General features: G+C 39.0%; 1 protein-coding gene across 1 annotated transcript in view; it reads left to right on the plus strand.

Moving 5' to 3' along the window:
• Window positions 1–6,981: 6,981 nt before the first annotated feature.
• Window positions 6,982–24,607, plus strand: part of CCDC7 (coiled-coil domain containing 7) — a 180,018-nt gene continuing 162,392 nt past the window's right edge. Inside the window, exons 1-3 of the mRNA XM_070415866.1 lie at window positions 6,982–7,260; window positions 9,112–9,204; window positions 9,936–10,019. Coding sequence (XP_070271967.1) covers window positions 6,982–7,260; window positions 9,112–9,204; window positions 9,936–10,019 — 456 coding nt within the window. The remainder of the gene's footprint in view (window positions 7,261–9,111; window positions 9,205–9,935; window positions 10,020–24,607) is intronic.

Consider the following 24,607-nt stretch of genomic DNA (forward strand, 5'->3'; position numbering starts at 1 on the left):
TTTAAGGTTACTCAAGGATCTTAATGAGAGACTTAGTGAGACTTATAGGGACTTAGTGAGACTTCCAAGGATCTTAGTGAGAATTTCAAGGAAATTAATAAGAACATTAACAACATGAAAAATGACCAGTCAGAAATTAAGCATACACTAACTGAAGTAAATAATTTACAGGGATTCAACAGTAGAGGATTCTGATAATCAAATCAATGATTTGGAATATGAGGAAGCAAAAACACACAAGCATAAGAGCAAAAAGAAAAAAAGAATCCAAAAATATGAAGATAGAGTAAGAAGCTTCTGGGAGTTCAAATGTACTAACATTTGCAACATAGGGGTGCCAGAAGGAGAAGAAAGAGCAAGCAAGATATTGAAAACCTATTTGAAGAAATAATGACAAAAAATTCCCCTACCTGGTGAAAGAAATAGACTTACAAGTCCAGGAAGCACAGAGAGTTCCAAACAAGAGGAACCCAAAGAGGCCCACACCAAGACACATCATAATTAAAAAGCCAAGGGCAAAAGACAAAGAAAGGATCTTAAAAGCAGCAAGAGATAAACAGTTAATTACCTACGGGGGTGTGCCCATGTCACTGTCAGCTGATTTCTCAACAGAAACTATGCAGGCCAGAAGGGAGTGGCAAGAAATATTCAAAGTGATGAAAAGCAAGAACCTACAAGCAAGATTACTCTATCCAACAAAGCTCTCATTTAGAATTGAAAGTCAGATAAAGAGCTTCACAGACAAGAAAAAGCTAAAGGAGTTCATCACCGCCAAACCAGTATTATATGAAATATTGCAGTTTATTTTTTAAGAAGAGGAAGAAAAATATAAAGGAGAAGGCGATGGCAAAGAAGAAAAATATGACTAATAAAATGACAATAAATACATATCTGTCAACAATTGAATATAAAAATAAATGTACAAGAAATCTAACAGATGAAATAAACTGGGGAATAAAATAGAATCAGAGGCATGGATACATGGAATAGACTGACGAATTTCAGAGGGAAGGGGAGTGAGGGTTGGGAAGAGATTAACCAAAGGTCTTATATGCATATATGCATTACCTATGGACAGACAATAAAGGTAAAGGCCTAGGGTGGAGTGGGAACTGGGTGGAGGGGGCAATGAAGGAATAAAGTAGGACATCTGTAATATTCTCAACAATAAAGATTTTTAAAATGGGGTTTATAAAAAAGAAAACAATTTCATTTACTATTGCAAAAAATAAAACTAGACCACCAACTTACACTATACACAAGAATAAACTCAAATCTGATAAAAGTCTAAAATATAAGTTGTGAAACTATAAAAAATCCTAGAAGAAAACATAGGCAGTCAAATCTCAGACATTTCTTGTAGCAATATTTTTACGGAGTTATCTCCTACGGTACGGGAAGTAAGAAAAAAATAAAGAAATGGGACTACATCAAACTAAAAAGATTTTTGCACAGCCAAAGAAGCCATCAACAAAATGAAAAAAGAACCCACTAAATGGGCGGACATATTTTCCAATGATACAGCTGATAAGGGGTTAATTTCCAAAATATATAAAGAACTTATATAACTCAAAACTAGGATGACAAACAATCCATCTAAAATATGGGCAAAGGACCTGAATAGACATTTCTCCAAAGAAGAAATACAGAGGCTAATATAAAAAATTCTCAACATCACTAATCATCAGAGAGATAAAAATTAAAACCACATGAGTCCTGGCTGGATAACTCAGTTGTTTGGATCGTTGTCCTGATAAACCAAGGTTGCAGGTTCAATGGATGATCTGGGGGCATACAAGAGTCAACCAGTGAATGCATAAATGGATGGAACAGAATCAATCTCTCTCTCTCTCTTTTTGTGCCTCCCTTCCTCCTTTCCTCCCTCCCTCCCTCCCTCCTCTCTCTCCCAAATGAAAACACACACACACACACACACACACACCACAATAAGGTATCACCTCACACTTGCAAAATGGCTATCATCAATAAATCAACAAAAAGCAAGTGCTGGTGAGGATGTGGAGAAAAGGCAACCCATCATGCAATTTTGGTGGGAATTCAGACTGGTGCAGCCACTGTGGAAAACAGAAGTTTCCTAAAAAAATAAAAAAAATGGAACTGCCTTTGACCCTGGAATCCCACTTTTGGGCATTTATCCAGAGAAACCTGAAACACTAGTCCAAAAGAATATATGCACCCCTATGCTTATTGCAGCATTATTTACAATAGCCAAGAGTTGGAAGCATACCAAGTGCCCATCAGTGGATGAGTGGATAAAAAAGCTGTGGTGTATTTACACAATTGAATACTGTATTGTAAAAAAGAAGGAATTCTTATCTTTTGTGCCAGCATAGATGGGCATGGAGATTTTTATGCTAAGTGAAATAAGTCAGTCAGAGAAAGACAAATACCATATGATCTCACTCATATGTGGAATCTAACAAAATAAACTGACAAAATAGAAACAGGGACATGGATACATGGACTAGATTGACAGCTGTTGGAGGGGATGGGGTTGGGGAGCTGGATAAGACAAGGTGAAGAGATTAAACAAAAAAATCCATAGACACACACAACAGTGTGGTGATATCCAGAGGGAAAGGGTAGTGGGTGTAGGTGAAGTTGGGCAAAGGGGGGATAAATGGGGACAAAAAGAGATTTTGCTTTGGGCAATGGGTGCATGATGCAGTGTGCAGATGATTTTTTTTTAGTTGTACAATTAAAACCTGTATGGTTTTGTTAATCAGTGCCATCTCAATAAATTAAATAAAAAAGGAAAAATGATCTCATTTATTTCATAGATTTGAGGCATTGCATAGTTTGACATTCCATGCTTAAATTTATTCACATTTTAGATTTCTTCACTTTTACTTTATCAACACTGATACTTGTCTTTGATTCCAAGCTATGATGGATATTAAGCACAGAGAAATAAGGATGCTGGATTTCTTGATTGACTAATGTTGAGTGGCTTGTTTATGTAATATGACAACTTGATCATTCAGATTTTGCCAGCAAAATGAGAAAATGATTAGATGTAATCAATTTTTAGGGTTCTGAAAAATAGTAGAAATTTGCTGTCAAATCTAGAAAATTTGAGGACCTCTTTTAAATTATAAACATCTCTTTTCTGATTTTTAGTTCCATCTCTCTTACCCTTTGCCTTCATATCAGTTTTCAGAGATTTTGACTTTAGTGATTCAATTTTTTGTAAATTTCCTCCAATTAAATGTACTGCCAATTTAAAAAAAATGTTGGTGTAGTACTTAATAAGTTTGATCACTATACGTATATTTTTCTCTTTGTTATTGGTATAATCCTTACTGAAAATTGCACAAATGATAACTCTTAACCTTTATGATTTTTTAGCATACCCAGAAAATCAGGGCAGGAAACATTTCTGGCACTCCAGAAAGCTTCCTGGTGCCCCTTTTAATCAATCCCAACTGTAACTACCAATAGTATACTGGAGGTTGCTTGCATCAGCTCTTGTGAGCTGATTGTTAAATTTTCAGGAATTTTGAGAGGCATTTCTTAAACACAACTGATATTAACAATGAAATTATATCAAGTTAATATATTAAATATAAAAAAATTTACTTTTGTCTACAAAACTTTGTTTGGAGAGTGTTTTAAATTAATAATCTTCAAATTTTTAAAGACAAAATTAATGTACAAAATTAATGTACTGAAGTGAAACTATTGAAAAAACTCTACCTTGGAAATTGCATATGAAAGTACATGGAAACTGATGGCAAGAAACTGCTCATACTGCACAATTCCTTGGGACTATAGAGTCTGGCAAATGGCCCCCAGAAAAGGTCACGTTGAAGAGCTTTAGACAATGGCAGATGAAGGCCTGGGGCTCAGGTTTTGCTGGTGATGGCCAACTTTTCAAAGTACCCATCAGCTGGTGTTTTATTTCTACAGGCCAAATGCCTGAAGGAACCTGAGCTTGTGAAGGAGCGAGAGTGCAACCAAGAAAGAGGTCGCTATCTGGGCATTACTGCCCCTGAAGACCCCACAGAACCAGAGATTCTCACTTCCGCCCCGGAAAAGCCAGCTGCAGGAGTCCTTCCGGTGGCCAGCCGCTTACGTCAAGCGCCACTGTGACGTGGCGTCAACAGCCTGACCTGGCGGTTGGCGCCCTGTGGTCGTTGCTGCGGCCCTGGGCGCAAAGGCCCTGCGCCTTTGCTTTCAGCATCAATGTCAGTGTGTAAAATAGCGGGGCTGGAGCCTGGAGGGTTTTGTGGCTTCCATCTTGAAGGAAATCTGGGCGGCTCAGAATTTCCAACCTGGTCACCTTAGAGCCCCTCGGTCAAGACAGAACCACCCGCTAACCTCTCCACAGCCGCAGCAAGTGTATCCACTCCTCACAGGGGAGACTGGTGAGCCACCTCCCTCATCAAGTTGGGAGGGTTTTCATTAGATTCTTGGGCAAAAACATTCTTGTTTTCCTCCTAATTTTAGCGCTGCGTGTCTGCCTCAGTGGCAGTGGTTCTTTTTTTGACGCAGAATCTCAGGCAAATCATACTTTTCCACCCCCCCCACCCCCCACCCCGCCCCTGGTTTTGTATGCTGGATCATTACGGTTTGAAATGAATATCAAATTAACCCTCGAAGGAAAGCCAGAAAACACTTGTCTTTGTGGTGGAAAGTGACTGATAAACTTGGGCTAGTTTATGGTGATATAATGTCAACCTCCTAGAATTGTTAGAAGGGGTTTAAATGAATATAAACATTCACCGCATGTAACTTTTGTATTAATGTGAACTTCATGGATCCATTTTTGAGGTGATTTTCTAGCAACTGGGGAGTGTCCCATTCTTCCCTCACTGGTTTCTGGAAATAGCCCATATTTCTGCCTTCCGGTCTGTTACTGTAGGTAAACTTTTCCTGTGCCCATCTAAAGGGAGTTGATCCATTTGTGCTTTAAAACCGATTTCTTCTTGTTTGCTCAAGGATATCAGTCCAGCAATTGTCCCCTCTACCACGCATACATTTTGCTTTCTGTTTAATTATTTCCATCAGCATATGTATTAGTGTCCTAAGGCTGGCATGACAAAGTACCACAAACGGGGTGGCTTAAAACAGTATAAATTAATTCTCTCACAGTTCCAGAGCACAGAACTCTGAAATCAAGGTATTGGCAGGGCTATCATCCCCTGCTTCTTCCTAGTTTCTGGTGGATGCTGGCAATCCTTAACATTCCTTGGCTCACAGCGGTGCCACTCCAGTTTCTGCATTTGTCATTACTTGGCCTTCTTCCCTGTTTGTTTTTATGCATGTGTCTTCACATTTCTTTATGAATATGGCACCAGTCATTGGATTTTGGGCCCACCCTAATGCACTATGACCTCATGCTAACTTGATTACATATGCAAAGACTGTATTTTTAAATGTGGTCATAGTCACAGGTGCCAAGAGTTAGGACTTGAACATATCTTTCTGGGGGACACAGTTCAACCCACAACAATGGGACTAGTCTAAATTTTGACAGTCTACTTCCATGGTCAGGTACATACTTTAAAATTCTTTGGGAGGACTGCCCAGTCCTTACCACCATCCCGGGGTGGCGGGGAGGGAGGAGGTGGGGAGAAACCTTGGCACCATGGCAGTGTTGGCTTCCATTTTCCTCAGCGACTAACGCCTCCTGCCTCCTCCCCAACCTGCGAGGGCCTTCGGGCCACAGGCTGGGACGGGAACCTGGTTGGGTAGTGGCAGACTCAGACCCTTTCCCAGAGGGGCTGAGGGCTGACTCCTTTCTCTCCTTTGCCTAAAAAACAATAACAACAACAACAAAAACTCTTTGGGAGGACTTACTGTGTTGAGTCTTAATCAGCTTTAGAGAGAAAGAGAATTAGAGTCAGTCTTAAGCTTTAAGGTCTGCTCAATCATGATTTGGTGCTGCCTTGATATTAATCTGTTCATACCCTGTACCTAAGATATTAATTCTATGGGACTAATATAAAGGGTATACATTAGCTTAAAAATGGGGGAAAGCTAAGAATAATATTTTAAAGTTTTCTTAATATACTCTCACTGCTACTACTGGCTTCTTCCCTCCCATCAGCCCCCATCCTTTGTGCCCATACATAAATCAATCTTCAGTCACCTCTCAGGGTTTCTTACAGGTGTTTTGTTTTGTTTTTAATTTAAATTTAAATTTTTAAAAATGTTGTTGAAAGTATTACAGATGTCCCTCCCCCAACCCAATTGATTCCTTCTAGCCCACACCACTCTCTGCCCCTGCCCTTCACCACACTATTGTCTGTGTCCATAGGTTATGCTTATATGCATACAAGTTGTTTGGTTAATATCTTCCTACTCACCCCACCTTCCCTATGAGATTTGACAGTTTCTTCCATGCTTCTGTGTCCCCGGATCTATTTTGTTCATTATATTCCACACGTGAGTGAGATCATGTGATACTTATCTTTCTTTGACTGGCTGATTTCACTTAGCATAATCCTCTCCAGGTCCATCCATGCTGTCTCAAAGGATAAGAGATCTTTCTTTTTTACTGCTGCATAGTATTCCATGGTGTAAATGTACCAGTTTTTTATACACTCATCTACTGATGAAAACTTGGGCTGTTTCCAGATCTTAGCTATTGTAAATTGTGCTGCTATGAACCTAGGGGTGCATACATTCTTTCTGATTGGTGTTCTGGGATTCTTTTTTTTTTTTTTTTTTTTTTTGGGATTCTTAAGATATATTCCTAGAAGTGGGATCACTTAGTCAAATGTCAGTTCCATTTTTAATTTTGGAAGGAAACTCCATACTATTTTCCACAATGGCTGCAACAGTCTTCATTCCCACCAGCAGTGAAGGAGGGTTCTCCAGAATTGATTTGGGGATTTAACATCTTTATGGCAATAAATAATCCTGCCATCATTTTTAATCTGAAATCTTTATCTTTTATTCTCAGGAAGGAATAAAATTTTTCACCCATAATTTGGACGTTAAGTAAATAACAAAATGAAGCCAGTAAAGCATCTGTTGCCCTCTAATAATAAATTGGCAAGTGTTCCAGAATTAAGTTACAACAAAGGATTTCATAATTCACCATTGTCACCTAAACCAAAGGAAAAACAAAGTTCAAAGTTAGTGCGTGAGAAACTTGAACCAATGGTCTTAAGATCTCCACCAACAGGAGAATCCGTTGTGAGGTATGCTTTGCCCATTCCATCAAGTAAGACAAAGGAATTAATAGCAGAAGATGAATTGCTCAGAAAAATTACCAAACATCTAAAGATGGTAAGTCATTTGTTTATTCTTGTGTGGAGGGTCCCATGACCTTTTCTGGGTTTAGTGATTTGCTGGGTGGACTCACTGGGTTCAGCATATAGTCATATTGATGGTTAAAATTTATTATAGTGAAAGAATACAAAGCAAAACCAACAAAGGGAGAAGGCACATTGGTGAAGTCTAGAGGAAACAAGGTACAAACTCCCAAGAGTCCTCTCCTTTTGGAGTCACACAGAACATGTCTTAATTCCTCCAACAACAAATTATGACAAAACATATGAAATGTCTACAAGAGAAGTTCCTTGAAGACTCAGTGCCCAGGGTTTTATTGGGGCTTGATCACCTAGATACTCTCTGCCTATCATGTATCAAATTCCAGACTCCCTGGAGGAAAGCAGGTGTTAACATTAGTTATTGTTTGTACAAACAGTGTAGGGACAGATCAGTTAGTGAATGGTGGGAACCCTTCTGAAATCCATGTTCTGAGATGCATACAGATCTTTTTTTAGGGATAGGTTTTTTGAAGTCTCATGCCTGCTCTGTCACCTCATCTCTGCACTTTAGAAACTTTAGCTCTTGGTGTTGGGAAATAAATTTCCCTTTCTATGGGGTTCTTCTTGCTCAATGATCCAGAATCTATATATATAAAAGGCTAAGTGACTGGCTGACTGGCTGGTAGCTATGACGCACACTGACCACCATGGGGCAGATGCTCAACCCAGGAGCTGCTGAGCAACAGCAACTTTGCAGAGTGCCCTCTCATACTCCACGACCCCTCAGGGGATGTCAAACTGCCAGTTTCGGCCCGATCCCCGCAGGCCAGGCTGAAGACCCCACCTGCCGGAGGGACCCTGCTCACTTTGCAGATGCCCTTCAAGCCCTGGTGCTGCCTCTGGTGTGGCCAGCCGGGCAGGGACCATGGGAGGTTGGCTCCAGGGCATGTCTCACCCAGTCCTACCCTGCTGGCCACCTTCTAATTAATTTCTTTCAATGTGCATGAATCCGTGCACTGGGCCTCTAGTTAAATTATAAATGTACCAAATACCATTCGTATAAACACTGAAAAATGAGGAATAGCACAAACATAAAAAAATATAGTTTGCCAAACTTCCAAAATGTAAGTTTGCTCAAAGTTTGAGGGGTTAATTCAGATAATTTCCTTTAAAACAGTGGTTGCCAACTGGTGGTCTGCAGACCACTGGTGGTCTGTGAGGTCTCAAAGGTTGGCGACTGATGCTTTAAAAAATGTATTGCTTTCTGATTTCCATCTCTCTATTTTCCCTACTCTCTCCAGAGAAGAAAGTTGAGTCAGTTAAATTTTTAGGAATACATCGGTGGTAAAGTAAAGTTGATGCTTCAGCTATGCCTAGGCAGACCCTCTCCTTTTTAAATACCTATCAATACAGAAATGGAAGAGTCATAGGGCCTCTCTTGCTAGGAAGTAGGGTTAAGGACTGTTGCTCATGACTTCTTCATGATGATATGAGCTGGGGCATAAGATGGAAAATTTAATTTGAGTACTGGCAAAAATAATTTTTTTCCTTTACTGATTTTAGAGAGAGAGGAAGGGAGAGGGATAGAGAGATAGAAACATTGGTGAGAGTGAAACATCATCAATGGGCTGCCTCTTGCATGTCCCCCCACTGGGTATTGAGTCTGAAACCTGGACATTTGCCCTGACCAGGAATCAAACCAGGGACCTCTTTGGTTTTTGGATCGACGCTCAACTGCTGAGACACACTGGCTGGGCAGAAATAGTCTTATTGCCAAAAAGGTCCTGACATGGTTGATTTAATATATTTTTACATTTAATGTAATAATTTTAAACTGTAAATGTACTTAATTTGCTTTTTCTCTTAGGTTGTTTCTACTTTGGAAGAAACCTACGGAATGGGCAGTGAAAATGTAGAAAAACCACTTGTAAAGTCTGAAACTGAAGAAGTATCTTTATCTGTAAGTATATGCAAATTCTAATGTAGAGAAATGAACACTGAAAAGGGCTAAGATTTTCTTTTGTGTTCACATATGTTTACAGTATAAATTCCTTATCCATTAAAAATGATCCACTTAGGATACTTAAAAATAGTGTACTGATTTTTCCATCCTCTGTCAATGACACTTCCTTAAAGTTTAACACACACACACACACACACACACACACACACACACACGTGGGCAAAAAAGTTTATAGTTGTGAGTACATAATCTTGTATTATTATTTATTGTTGTATTATATTTTTTTCCAAATGAACAACTGTAAACCTACTTTTGCCTACCTCTGTGTTCTTTATAATCAGAAGTCATACTTATCATTCATTTTTAAACACAAAGATATTTATAAGGTATATACATAGTAGTTACTTTTTTTTGGCCATTCATAATATTTCAGGAATCTAAGGCTGGGGTTGCTTGATTTTCTGCAACTAGATAGACGAAAATGAGAGCAGAGCCATAACTGGGAATATGACATTAATGAACCACTCCCGAGAATGTACTTGTGAATTTTCTGGGAGAATTTGCTAGTATAGCATTTGGAGCCTGGTTTCTTGCCTAATGTGTTTGAATTAACCTAAATTACATACACAAAATTATTTTGAAAACTAGTTAAATATACTAAAGTATAGATGAACATACATACAGGTTCTAAAATAAAAGCAACTTTCTGTTTGTTATTCTTTTCAAAGGTTGGGGATGATCTAAATTCATTCTTGGTATGTTGTTCACAATTTGCAGCTCAATTAGAAGGAGCAGTTAAAGAGGAGAGTCATGTATGTATTCTGTGTAAACTATCAAGTATAAAATATTGCTTACTATTTTAATAATCTTAATAATAATATAAATAAAGTAACAATAATAATAAACATTCAAATGATTAATTATTAATACTAATTTATTAATAAAATATTTAATGTTATATTGGTTATTTGACTTGACTGTGATTATCCAGATAGCATTATTAGTCTAGATACAATGCCTTAATTAGTTATAAAGAGCATTAGAAAACATTATTTATTTTTCCTTATTCTTTTTTAAATCTTTATTTTTTGAAAGTATTACGTATGTCCCCCTTTTTTCCTCATTGACCCCTTCTAGCTCACCCCAAGCCTTCACCTTTCTATTGTCTGTGTCTATGGATTGTGCATAAGGAAATACAATTTCTTTGGTTGATATCTTCCTACCCACCCTCGCCTACCCTCTGAGATTTGACAGTCTGGTCCATGCTTCTCTGTCTCTTGATCTATTTTGTTCATTAGATTTCACATATGAGTGAAATCATATGGTACTTATATTTCTTTGACCAGCTTATTTCAGTTAGCCTAATCCTCTTCAGGTCCCTCTATGCCAGTGGTGGCGAACCTATGACACGCGTGTCAGAGGTGACATGCGAACACATTTTTTTGGTTGATTTTTCTTTGTTAAATGGCATTTAAATATATAAAATAAATATCAAAAATATAAGTCTTTGTTTTATTATGGTTGCAAATATCAAAAAATTTCTATATGTGACACGGCACCAGAGTTAAGTTAGGGTTTTTCAAAATGCTGACACGCCGAGCTCAAAAGGTTCACCATCACTGCTCTATGCTGTCTCCTTCTTTTTTACTGCTGCATGGTATTCCATGATGTAAATATAATACAGCTTTTTTATCCACTCATCTACTGATGGGCAGGCACTTGGGCTGTTTCCAGATCTTAGCTATTGTAAATTGCACTGCTATGAACATAGAGGTGAATACATTCTTTCTGTTTGGTGTTTCCAGTTTGCTAAGATATATTCCTAGAAGTGGGATCACTTGGTCAAATGTCATTTCCATATTTAATTTTTTGAGGAAACTCCATACTGTTTTCCATAATGGCTGCACCAGTCTGCATTCCTACCAGCAGTGTACTAGAGTTCACTTTTCTCCACATCCTCACCAGCACTTGTCATTTGTTGATATGTTGATGGTAGCCATTCCGTTAAGTGTGAGGTGATACCATTGTCATTTTAATTTGCATTTGTCTGATGACTAGTGAATTAGAGCATTTTTTTTCATATGTCTCTTGGTCATCTGTATGACCACTTTGGAGAAGTTTACAATTTAGGTCCTTTGCCCATTTTTTAAATGGCATGTTTGTCCTCCTTTTGTTAAGTTGTATGAGTTCCTTATATATTTTGGATATTAACCCTTTATCAGATGTATCATTAGCATAGAGAATTTCTTTTCATTTTGTTGATGGTTTGTTTTGCTGTACAGAAGTTTTTTTTTATTTTGATGTATTCACATTTCTTTGTTTTCTTTTTTATTTCCCTTGCCCTAGGACATGTATCTGCAAACATATTGCTATTAGAGATGTCTGAGATTAAACTCCCTATGGTTTCTTCTAGGATTTTTATGGTTTCCCGACTTACATTTAAGTCTTTTAGCCATTTTGAGTTTATTCTTGTGTATGGTGTAAGTTGGTAGTTTAGTTTCATTTTTTTACATGTATCTGTCCAATTTCCTTAAGGTCATTTATTGAAGAGACTGTCTTGACTCCATTGTATGCTCTCTCCTCCTTTGTCAAATAATAATTGAGTGTAATGGCTTGGGTCGATCTCTGGGTTCTCTATTCTGTCCCATTGATCTATATGCCTGTTCTTGTGCCAGTACTGGACTGTTTTGATCACAGTGGCTTTGTAGTATAACTTGATATCTGGTATTGTGATCTCTCCCACTTTGTTCCTCTTTCTCAAGATTGCTGTGGCTATTTGGGGTCTTCTTTGGTTCCACATAAATTTTTGGAATGTTTATTCTAGATCTCTGAAATATGCCGTTGGTATTTTGATGGGGATTCCCTTGAGTCTGTAGATTGCTTTGTGTAGTATGGAGATTTTAATGATGTTAACTCTACCAATCCACGAACACAGTATATTCTTCCACTTATTTATATCTTCCTCTATCTCTTTTTCAACGTCCTGTAATTTTCAGAGAACAAGTCTTTTACCTCCTTTGTGAAGTTTATTCCTAGCTATGTTAATTTTTTTGTTGCAGTGGTAAATGGGATTATTTTTTTAGTTTCTCTTTTTGAGAATTTGTTATTGGTGTATAAAAATGCCTTATATTTCTGGGTGTTAATTTTGTATCCAGTTACATTGCCAAATTCATTCATTAAATCTAGTAGTTTTTTTTTATGGAGTCTTTAGGGTTTTTATGTACAATATCATGTCATCTGCAAATAATAACAGTTTTACATACATCTTTCCCATTTGGATGCCTTTGTTTTTCTTTTTTTTTTTTTTTTGTCTGATGACTTTGACTAGGACTTCTAGTACTATTTTGAATAAGAGTGGTGAAAGTGGATATATCTTTCTTGTTCCTGTTTTTAGAGGATGTGGTTTTAGTTTTTGCTCATTGACTATGATGTTGGCTACAGGTTTGTCATATAAAGCCTTTTTATGTTGAGGTATGATCCCTCTATTCCCACTTAGCTGAGAGTTTTTATCAAAAAAGGGTGTTGGATTTTGTTGAATGCTTTTCTGCATCTATTGATATGATCATATGATTTTTTTCTTTCAGTTTGTTTATGGGATATATCATGTTTATTGATTTGCAAATATTGTAACAACCTTGCATCTCCAGAATGAATCCCACTTCTTCATGGTGTATGATCTTTTAATATATTGCTGGATTCAGTTTGCTAATATTTAGTTGAAGATTTTAGTATCTATGTTCATCAGGGATATTGGCCTGTCATTCTCTTTCTTTTTAGTGTCTTTATCTGGTTTTGCAATCAGGATAATGCTGGCATCACAGAAAGAGCTTGGAGGTCGCCGAAACCAGTTTGGCTCAGTGGATAGAGCGTCGGCCTGCGGACTGAAGGGTCCCAGGTTCGATTCCGGTCAAGGGCATGTACTTGGGTTGCGGGCACATCCCCAGTGGGGAGTGTGCAGGAGGCAGCTGATCGATGTTTCTCTCTCATCGATGTTTCTAACTCTCTATCTCTCTCCCTTCCTCTCTGTAAAAAATCAATAAAATATATATATAAAAAAAAAAAAAGAGCTTGGAGGTGTTCCTTCCTCTTGGTGTTTAGAATATTTTAAGGAGTACAGTAGGTCCTCGGGTTACGCCGGAGATCCGTACCTATGGCGCCACGTAACACGATTTTCGCCGTAAGTCAGAACCCACCTACATAAGTACCTACGTCACTCACATGGAGCCACATACACAGCAGTAATGAAGTGAAACAGTAAAAAAAGTTTAAAAGATAACAATTCCTGACCTTTACTTGTGGTAAATAAATAAAAAACATAAAGCATATATGTATATACGTCGAAATGACGGACCTTTTTTTTAAATAAATAAATGGGAGATGGCGACATAACCACAAAATGATGTACGTTGAGTCCAACGTAACCCGAGGACTGTCTGTATAAGTGTTAGCTCTTCTTTGAGTGTTTTTTGCTAATACTCCCCTGTGAAGCTGTCTGGGCTAGGGCTTTTGTTTGCTGGGAGTTTTTTGATTACTGCTTCAATTCCATCAGTTGTTATTGGCCTATTGAGGTTATCTGGTTCTTCCTGATTCAGTTTTGAAAGATTGCATTTTTCTAGGATTTTTTCATTTCATCCACACTGTCCAGCTTATTGATATATAGTAGTTCATAGTATTTTATTACAATCCTTTGTATTTCTGACATGTCAGTTGTTACTTCACTGTTTTTCATTCTTATTTTATTTATATGGGTCCTCTCTCTTTGTTTCTTGATGAGTCTGGCTTGTTCATCAATCTTGTTTATCTTTTCAAAGAACCAGATCTTGGTTTCATTGGTGCTTTTGTATTGGTTTTTTAGTCTTTATGTCATTTATTTCTGCTGTCATCTTTTAAAAAATATTGTCAATAGTACTACAGATCTCTCCCATTTTCACCCTTTCACCCCTCTATTCCCAGTCCCTAGCAACCCCCTCCCAGTCTTCACTACCTTATCTTCTCTAATCTTTTTTTAAAAATATTTTTAAAAATATATTTTATTGATTTTTTTACAGAGACGAATGAAAGAGATAGAGAGTTAGAAACATCAATGAGAGAGAAACATCGATCAGCTGCCTCCTGCACATCTACTGGGGACGTGCCCGCAACCCAGGTACATGCCCTTGACCGGAATCGAACCTGGGACCTTTCAGTCTGCAAGCCGATGCTCTATCCACTGAGCCAAACTGGTTTCGGCTAATCTTTTTTAAAAAAAATATATTTTTATTGATTCCAGAGAGGGAGAGAGAAGTAGAGAGAGATAGAAATATCAATGATGAGAGAGAATCATTGATAGGTTGCCTTCCACACACCCCACACCAGGGATCAAGCCTGAAACCCAGGTATGTGCCCTGACTAGGAATAGAACTGTGACCTCCTGGCTCATAGGTCAACACTCAGCCACTGAGCCAAGCCTGCTGGGCTCTTTTCTTTTCTTTCTTTTTTAAAAATATATTTTATTGATTTTTTTACAGAGAGGAAGGGAAAGGGATAGAGAGTTAGAAACATCGATGAGAGAGAAACATCGATCAGCTGTCTCCTGCACACTCCCCACTGGGGATGTGCCTGCAACCAAGATACATGCCCTTGACCGGAATCGAACCTGGGACCCTTGAGTCTGCAGGCCAATGCTCTATCCACTGAGCCAAACCGGTCAGGGCAGGGCTCTTTTCTTATCTTTATTATTTCCTTCCTTCTACTTACTCTGGACTTTTCTTGTTTTACTCTTTCTAATTCTTTAAGTTGTAGGGTTAAGTAGTTTTTTTTTTTTTTTTTTTTTTTAGTTTGGCCTGTAGTGCTATGGACTTCCCTCTCAGTATTGCTTTTGTTGTCTCCTAGAGATGTTGGTTGTTGTGTGTTCATTTTCATTTGTTTTCAAAACGTTTCTTATTTCTTTCTTTACCTTATTGGTAACCCATTCATTGTTTAGAAACATGCTATTTAGACTTCATGTGTTTGAATGTTTTTACTGTAGTTGATTTCTAATTTCATTCTATTGTGATATAAGAAGATGCTATCCTATCTAATAATAGACAAACATGGTAATTAACCATACCTCTGACACGCTTCCCATTGGCTAATCAGGGCGATATGCAAATTAACTGCCAACCAAGATGGCGGCCGGCAGCCAGGCAGTTGAAGCGAACAGGAGGCTTGCTTGCTCCAGTGAAGGAGGAAGCCAAGGTTCCCCACCTGCCACTGCTGGGCTCTGAGCTTGCACTCTAAGAAACAATGTTGCAATTATAGAAGCTAAACAATCCCCATGCTTTCAGCCAGCCGGCCAAGCTGGAGTAGCAACAGTGTTTCAATTATAGAACCCAAACAAACCCAGATACCTGCTTTCAGCAGCTGAGGTCTCAGAGCTGGAGCCGAGCCTCAGAGGTAAAGCTGGCTCTCAGTTTCAGTGACAGCTATAGAAGGTAAATAAATCCCAGAATAAAAGAAAAAGAAAAAAAGGAAAGGTTGGGAGCTTCAGTCACCCGCCAGCCTGAAAATGGCCCTCAGCCCCTAACCCAGACTGGCCAGGCACCCCAGTGGGGACCCCCACCCTGAAGGGGGTGTGACCAGCTGCAAACAGCCATCATCCCTTCATCCAGGCTGGCCAGGCACCCCAGTGGGGACCCCCACCCGGATCCAGGACACCCTTCAGGGCAAACCAGCCGGCCCCCACCCGTGCACCAGGCCTCCATCCTATATAGTAAAAGGGTAATATGCCTCCCAGCACTGGGATCAGCGGAGCAGCGAGGCCTCCCAGCACCGGGATCAGTGGAGCAGTGAGGCCTCACTGCCCCTGTGTCAAGCGTAGCCACAAGGCCTCCCAGCACCGGGATCAGCGGAGCAGCGAGGCGTCCTGGCCCCTGGAGCAATGTGACAGGGCAGCACCCAAACCCCCTGATCGCCCTGCGGCTCTTTGTGTGACAGGGGGCGGGGCCACAACCTCCCTATCTGCCCTGCTCTGTTCGTGACAGGGGAAGGCGCCCCAAACCCCTGATCGGCCCTGCTCTGTGTGTGACAGGTTGCGGTGCCCCAACCCCCCCCCCCCCCCATGGGCCCTGCTCTGTGTGTGATGGGGTGGAGCCGCAACCTTCCCATCGTCCCTGCCCTGGGTGTGACAGGGGGGAGTGGCCCAACCCCCTGATCAGCACTGCTCTGTGGGTGACAGGGGGCGGCGCCCCAACCCCCTGATCTGCCCTGCTCTGTGTGTGACAGGGGGCGGTGCTCCAACTCCCCTATCGGCCCTGCTCTGTGCGTGACAGGGGGTAGCACCCCAACCACTGATCAGTCCTGCTCTGTGTGTGACAGGGGGTGGTGCCGCAACCTCCCCATCAACCCTGCCTTGAGTGTGACAGGAGGTGGCGCCCCAACACCCCAATCGGCCCTACCCTGAGCGTGACTGGGGTGGCATCACAACCTCCTGATCCGCCCTGCTCTGTGCATGACAGGGGGCGGTGCCCCAACTCCCCAATCGGCCCTGCTCTGAGCCCGACCAGGGGTTGCACCTAGGGATTGGGCCTGCCCTCTGCCACCTGGGAGCGGGCCTAAGCCAGCAGGTCATTATCTCCTGAGGGGTCCCAGACTGTGAGAGGGCACAAGTGGGGCTGAGGGACACCCCCCCTCCAGTGCACAAATTTTTGTGCACCGGGCCTCTACTTATTTTAATATTCTTGAATGTGTAGAGAGTTGTTTTGTGTCCTAACATGTGGTCTATCTTTGAGACTGACTTCTATGCCCTTGAGAAGAAAGTTGTTTATTCTGCATCTTTGTGTGAAAGTTCTATAAATGTCAATTAAATCCATCCCATCCAGTGTGTCAGAGTCACTGTTTCCTTGATAATTTTTTGTCTGGAAGATCTATCCAGTGAAATCAGTGGGCTGTTAAAGTCCCCTACTATGATTATTTCTGATCTCTCCCTTAAAGTCCTCCAGAAGTATATATATATGCTCTTATAGTGGGTGCATATATCTTGTTAGATAGATTCCTTTAGTGTTATGTAGTGACCTTTATTGTCACTTGTGATGGCCTTGATTTTGAAGCCCATTTTTTCAGATATGAGTACTGATATCCCAGGTTTTTGTTTTTTATTTTTCGTTTTTATGGAAAATTTAGTCCATCCCTTCACGCTCTTCCTGAGTGAGTTTTTGTTCTGAGGTGGGTGTCTTGTAGACAGCATATATTTGGGTCATTCAGCTACCTTATATCCTTTGATTGGAGCGTTTGATCCATTTACATTTAAGATTATTATTGATAGATACTTATTATTGCCATTTTAATTCTTTATGACTATGTTTCTCTCTCTCTATATTTCTTAATATTGCAGCAGTTCTTTTAACATTTCTTGTACTGCTGTTTTGGTGATGATAAATTCCTTTAGCCCCTTTTTTTTTGGTCTGTGAAGCTCTTTATTACACAATGTATTTCAAATTATAACCTTGCTGGATATATTAATTTTGGTTTCAGATCCTTGCTTTTCATTACCTTGAATACTTCATGCCATTCCCTTCTGAGCTATAGAATTTCTTATGAGAAATCAGTTGACAGCCTTATGGGAGCTTCTTTGTAGGTAATAAATTGCTTTTCTCTTGCTGCTGTTAAGATTCTCTCTTTGTCTTTAATTTTTGCTGTTTTAATTATGATGTGTCTGAGCATGGTGCTATTTGAGTTCTTACTGCTGGGGATTCTCTGTGCCCCCTGAACTTGTGTGACTTCCTTCAGCAGGTTAGGGAAGTTTTCTGCCATTATTTATTCAAACAGGTTCTCTGGCCCTTGCTTACTTTCTGGTCCTCCTGTGATGTGAATATTGTTACATTTCATGTTGTCCCATAGCTCTCTTAAATTGTCCTCCTGTTTTTTCTTTTTGGTTCTCTGATTGAGTGGTTTTCTACCCTGTCTTCTAATTCATTGGTACAATCCTCGGCTTCTCCTAATCTGTTATGTATTTTTTTCACTGTGTTCTTTATTAGTGTTATGTCATTCTTCAGTTCTGACTGGTCTTTTTTCATAGTTACTATAACTTTTCTCATGCTGTTGAGCATCCTTGCCATCATTATTCTGAACTCTTTATGGGATACATTTCTTTTCTCCATTTTATTTAGCTCTTCTTCTGGATAATTCTCTTGTTCTTTCACTTGGGCCTGTTTTTTTGTCTCCCCATTTTGGCTCCCTGATTGGTGTTTGTATCTATATATTAGGTATATCTGTTACCAGTCCCAATCTCTAGTTCAGGACAATGTCTGATGATGTTTGTGACTGGCCCTGAGTATCCTGTTTGGCGCTATCAGCAATCCACAGTTTGTGGCTCCCTCTGCTGGGACAAGGTGCCTTTTTACAGGACTAAGATGTGTACCAGGGTCTGCTTTTCTTGGCCTTGGGCCCAGAAGGAGATCAGGCAAGGACTCAAAGCCTCCACAGATATCCACCTCTGCCTGCAGTCTGATTGTTATTAAGTCTTAACCAGTTAACTGCCATGTGTTCAAAATGGAAACCATCCCCACATGCCACAATATTTTTAAATTTAATTTAAAAAAATATCTGACTCGAGTTGAATAAAGGATGTCATCTTCTTCTTATGAGGTGCTTGATTCAATTATTTCTTCATCTGATACCATTTATGGGGATTGAATTTTATTTGCACAATATAGTGTATTACAACAATAAATTCAATAACAAAATAATGATAATTTTCAATTCTGCAGAAATACTAACAAAAGCGAGCATGAAATAAAAATAAACCGTCGACACGAAAACACTAAATTTTGTTGATGTTCCAAAAATGAAATCTGTAAAAAAAAATGAAGAATGCACACCATGTTTACCATTTTTGGTGTGAAATTCATGATAACATAAATCTCAAGTGTCACAATGACCAATAAAAATCTCAAGTGTCACAGTGTTTATCTCTCATGTGTCTGAGTGGCAGCCCTATATATCAATATTGGGATTTCTTCCATATGCACTGGAATATTTATGAATTTAAGTTACCACAATTTTCTTTACAAACCCAGATATGTCACTAACAAGTCTGACTTTAAAATTGGGCAACCAGAGTTGATAATGCGAGGTTTGCGGCTATTGATGCACATGGTGTGTGGGGAAGGTTCGCTGATTGCGTCCATAGACGCTTATGGTGTACAAAGGGTTAATTAATTTCAGGCTATTGACCATAGGGTAGGGTGAGAGGTTTTCCAACAGGGGCCATTGCTTCCCCCTCAAGCAAAAATTGCCTGGATGGTAAAAGTCTGCCAGAGGAAGGTATCCTCTGTAGTATGAGGGAATGACAGTACAAGAAATGGGGGTGGCTGCCTTCCGAGCTCTAACCTCAGAGCCCCCAACACTTGATTCTTTTCACACAGGTCAAGTCCACTCTGCCCTCCCTGTGCCAGAGCCCTCGGTGAGTGGCTGCACATGTAATTTTTCTGTGTTGGTCTTTTAAGAGGATTCCTGCATATCCAACCATCTCTCCCTCTGAAGTTTTACTTTTTCTTTTCCAATCAGAATGCCTTTTATTTTTTCTTACTGTCTGATTGCTATGGCTAGCACTTCCAGTACTATACCAAACAGGAGTTGATTTCTGATTTTATGCCATTGTGATCTAAGAAGATGCTTGATATAATTTCAATCTTCTTGAATTTGAAGAGACTTTGCCTGTTTCCCAATATGTGGTCTATCTTTGAAAATGTCCCATGTGCACTTGTTAAGAATGTATATTCTGTAGCTTTGGGTGAAATGTTCTGAAGATGTTGATTAAGTCCATCTGATGTAGTGAGTCATTTAGTATTGCTGTTTCTTTGATGATTTTTTGTTTAGAGGATTTATCCAGTGGTGTACATGGCATATTAAAGTCCCTTACTCTGATTGTATTAATGTCAATTTCTTCCTTGATATCTTCCAGAAGTTTTTATTTAATTGGGTGTTCCTATATTGGGTGCATATATCTTTACCAGAGTTATATTCTTATTGCATTGATCCCTTTAGTATTTTGAAGTGGCCCTTTTTATCCTTCACTTTGAAGTCTATTTTGTCACATATAAGTATTGTTACCCCAGGTTTTTTTTTTCATTTACATTTTCCTGAAAAATTTTTTTCCATACCTTCACTATCAGTATGTGAGAGTCCTTTTTTTCTGAGGTGCGTCTCTTATAGGCAGCAAATATATGGGTCATGTTTTTTTATCCATTCAGCTACCTTATGTCTTTTGAATGGAACATTTAATCCATTTGTGTTTAAGATTATTATTGATAGTTGCTTGTTTGTTGCCATTTTTATTCTTTATGCCTGTGTTCCTTCTTCCCCTTCTGTTTCTTCAATTTACAGCAGTTCCTTTAGTATTTCTTGTATTGCTGGCTTGGCGGTAATAAATTCGCTTAGCCTTTTTTGTCTGTGAAGCTTCTGATTTCCCCTTCAATTTTGAATGATAGCCTCGCTGTGTATATTATTTTTGGATTCAGTCCCTTGCTTTGCATCACTTTGTACACTTTATTCCATTCCCTTCTGGCCTGATGTGTTTCTGTTGATAGTCTGCTGGGAGATCCCTTGTAGGTAACTTTCCGTCTCTCTCTGGCAGCCTTTTAAGATTCTTACTTTGTTGTTGATATTTGCTAATTTAATTATTATGTGTCTTGGTGTTGGTCATTTGGGGTTCATCTGTTTTAGGACACTGTGTGCTTCTTGGACTTGTGTGATGTTTTTCTTCCACAAATCAGGTAAGTTTTCTGTCAGTGATTCTTCAAATAGCTTTTCTATTCCTTGCCCAGCTTCCTCTCCTTCTGGCAAGCACCCCAATTATGTGGATGTTGTTTCATTAGTGTTGTCTCAAATCTCCCTTAGGCTCACCTCCTTCTTTTTAAGATTTTTTCCCCCAGTTTTTTTTCTATCTTGTCTTCTAACTCATTGATGTGGTCCTTAGCTCCTCCTAGTCTACTGTTGAAACTTTCCATTGTATTCTTTATTTCAGCTATGTCATTCTTAATTTCCTCTTGAACCTTCTTCTTCTTGATTCTTACACATGTTGTTGAATTTGTCTTCCATCCTTTTCAGTGTCCTTATAATCATTGCTCTGAATTCTTTCCCTGACAAGTTGCTTACCTTCATTTTGTTTCTTTTTCTTTTGCTGGTGTTCCTTCCTTTTCTTTCATTTGGGTGTTGTGTCTTTGTCTTCCAATTTTTGCTGTTCCTTTGTGATGGTTTCTGTGTATTAGATTAAACTGCTATGCCATCTAGATTTTTTGAGTTTGTCTTACATAGTGGATTTTTTGTGGGACCCAGTGGTGCAATCTCTCAGGTCTTCTGGGCTAGTTATACTAGGGATGCCCTCTTGGGATATTTGGGTTCTCTTGATTTAGTTGTGTCTTGAGTGTTATTGTCAAATTGGTGTATGGAGTCTTCTGTTAGGATGTCTGTTTATGTGGCTTGCTCTCTACCATGTTGACTGAACAGCACAAAATACAATTTGACAGGACACAATACAAAGGAAACAAAACATGGAATGTACTCATGACACACATAACCCCCAAAAAAGTGATCAACAGAGAAAAGAGAATTAAGAGAGAGAAGAGAGAGCAAAAATGATATCAAGAAAATGAAAAAAGGTAAGAGAGAATTAGAAAAAGAAGAAGAAAGATATACGGGGAGAAAACACCACAAAACAAACAAATAAACCAAAAAATGAAAACAATAAACACCCAGGAAAAGGGAGGGATAGAACCTGTAGAGGCAGAGCTTATATACAGAAAGTAAGGTTCAGGAATTCAATGAATAAGGGAAGGACCATGATTCAGTATAGAGGAGGTAGAAAGAGAATGAGTGGATAAAAAGAAAAGGAAAATAAATAAAAAGATAAAACAGAGAACTGGTGAGGCAATCCATGGACGGAAGGTTGGAGATCGCCTAGAGAGAGTCAGTGCAGGAAAGAGAGAGATACATAACCAGACACCCTGAGAGGAGTGAACAAGTGGAGACAAAGAAACAGCCCTCATATAAAGGGAAAGGAGGAATCACCAGAAAAGAAAGTAAATTAAATGGAGGCAAGCAATATGTCAGAGAAAGAATTCAGAGCAACGATCATAAGGACACTGAAAAGGCTGGAAGACAAATTCAACAATATGTGTAAAAACCAAGAGGAAATTAAGAAGAACCAAGAAGAAATGAAGAATGACATTGATGCAATAAAGAACACAATAGAAAGCATCAACAGCAGGCTAGAAGAAGTGAAGGACTGCATCAGTGAGCTAGAAGACAAGGTGGGAAAAAATACCCAAGCAGAGCAACAATTGGAAAAAAACTTAAAAAACAGGAGGAGAGCCTAAGGGAACTTTGGGACAACATGAAAGGAAACAACAACTGCATAATAGGGGTGCCAGGAGGAGAAGAAACTGAGCAAGGATTAGAAAACCTGTTTGAAGAAATAATGACAGAAAACTTCCCTGATATTGGGAAGAAAAAAACTCACACAAGTCCCAGAAGATCACAAAGTCCCAAACAAGACACATTACAGTTAAATTGGCAAACACCAACGACAAAGCAAGAACCTTAAAGGCTGTAAGAGGGAGACAGAAAGTTACCTACAAGGGATCTCCCAGCAGACTATTGACTGATTTCTCAACAGAAACACATCAGGCCAGAAGGTAATGGAATGAAATATAAAAGTGCTGCAACGCAAGGGTCTGAATCCAAGAATACTGTGCCAAGCAAGGCTATCAATCAAATTGAGGGTAAAATCAGGAGCTTCACAGACAAAAAAGGACTAAGGAAGTTTATTACCACTAAACCAGCAATGCAAGAAATGCTAAAGGGTCTGCTGTAAAATGAAGAAATAGGAGGAGAAGAAGGAACACAGGCATAAAGAATAAAAATGGCGACAAGTACCTAGCAGTAATAACTTTAAATGTAAATGGATTAAATGCCCCAATGAAAAGACTTAGGGTAGCTGAATGAATAAGAAAACATGACCCATATATTTGCTGTCTACAGGAGACCCACCTCAGAACAAAGGACTCACACAGACTTATGTTAAAGGGATGGATAAAAGTTTTTCAGGCTAATGTAAATGAAAAAAAGCTGGGGTAGCAATACTTATATCTGACAAATTAGACCTCTAAGTGAAGGCTATAACTAGATAAGGAAGGCCACTTCATAATACTAAAGGCAGCAATTCAACAAGAAGATATAACTCTGGTAAAGATATATGCACCCAATACAAGAGGACCCAAATACATTAAAAAAACTTATGGAGGATATCAAGGAAGAGATCAACAGCAATACAGTCATAGTAGGGGAGTTTAATACCCCACTAACACCACTGGAGAAATCCTCTAAACAAAAAATTAGCAAAGAAACATCAATCCTAAATGACTTATTAGATCAGATGGAATTAATTGACATTCCATCCCACAGCCACAGAATATACATTCTTCTCAAGTGCACATAGGTCATTTTCAAAGATAGACCACATATTGGGAAACAGTCAAAGTCTCTTCAAATTCAAGAAGATAGAAATATAGAAATCATATCAAGCATCTTCTCATATCACAATGGCATAAAGTTAGAAATCCACTGCAATAAAAACAATGAAAAAAAATCAAACACTAAATAGCATACTGTTAAACAATGATTGGGTTACCATAGAGATTAAAAATGAAATAAAAAGCATTCAGGCAACAAATGACAATGAAAGCACAACAATCCAAAATCTCTGGAACACAGTGAAAGCAGTCTTAATGAGGAAAGTTCATAGCTCTACAGGCCTACCACAAAAAACAAAACAAAACAAGAAAACATGGTAATAAATGATCTAACCCTATAGCTCAAAGAGTTAGAAAGAGAACAACAAGAAAAGCCCAGTGTAAGCAGAAGGAAGGAAATAATAAACATTAGAGCAGAAATAAATGAGAGAGACCAAAAAAACCAAAAAACAACAAACAAAGCCCCAAAGATCAACAAAACCAAGAACTGGTTCTTTGAAAGGATAAATAAGATTGATGAACCTCTAGCCAGGCTTACCAAGAAGCAAAGAGAGAGTACCCAAATAAACAAAATCAGAAATGAAAGAGGTGAAGTAACAACTGATCCCACAGAAATAGAAAGGATTTTCAAAAAATTCTAGGAACAACTCTATTCCAACAAAATGGACAACCTAGATGAAATAGACATACTCTTAAAAAATACAAGCTCCCACAACTCAATCAAGAAGAATAAAAAAACCTGAATAGGTCAATAACTACTGAATAAATTGAAGCAGTGATCAAAAATCTTCCAGCAAATAAAAGCCCTGGTCCGATGGCTTTATAGGGGAGTTCTACCAAGCATTCAAAGAAAAACTAAAACCTATGCTCTTCAGACTATTTCAAAAAATTCAAGAGGAAGGCACACTTCC

This window comes from Myotis yumanensis, unplaced genomic scaffold, assembly GCF_028538775.1.
Source record: "Myotis yumanensis isolate MYYU_CA2020_CCGP unplaced genomic scaffold, mMyoYum1.0.hap1 SCAF_1, whole genome shotgun sequence".
Taxonomy (NCBI): Eukaryota; Metazoa; Chordata; class Mammalia; order Chiroptera; family Vespertilionidae; genus Myotis; species Myotis yumanensis.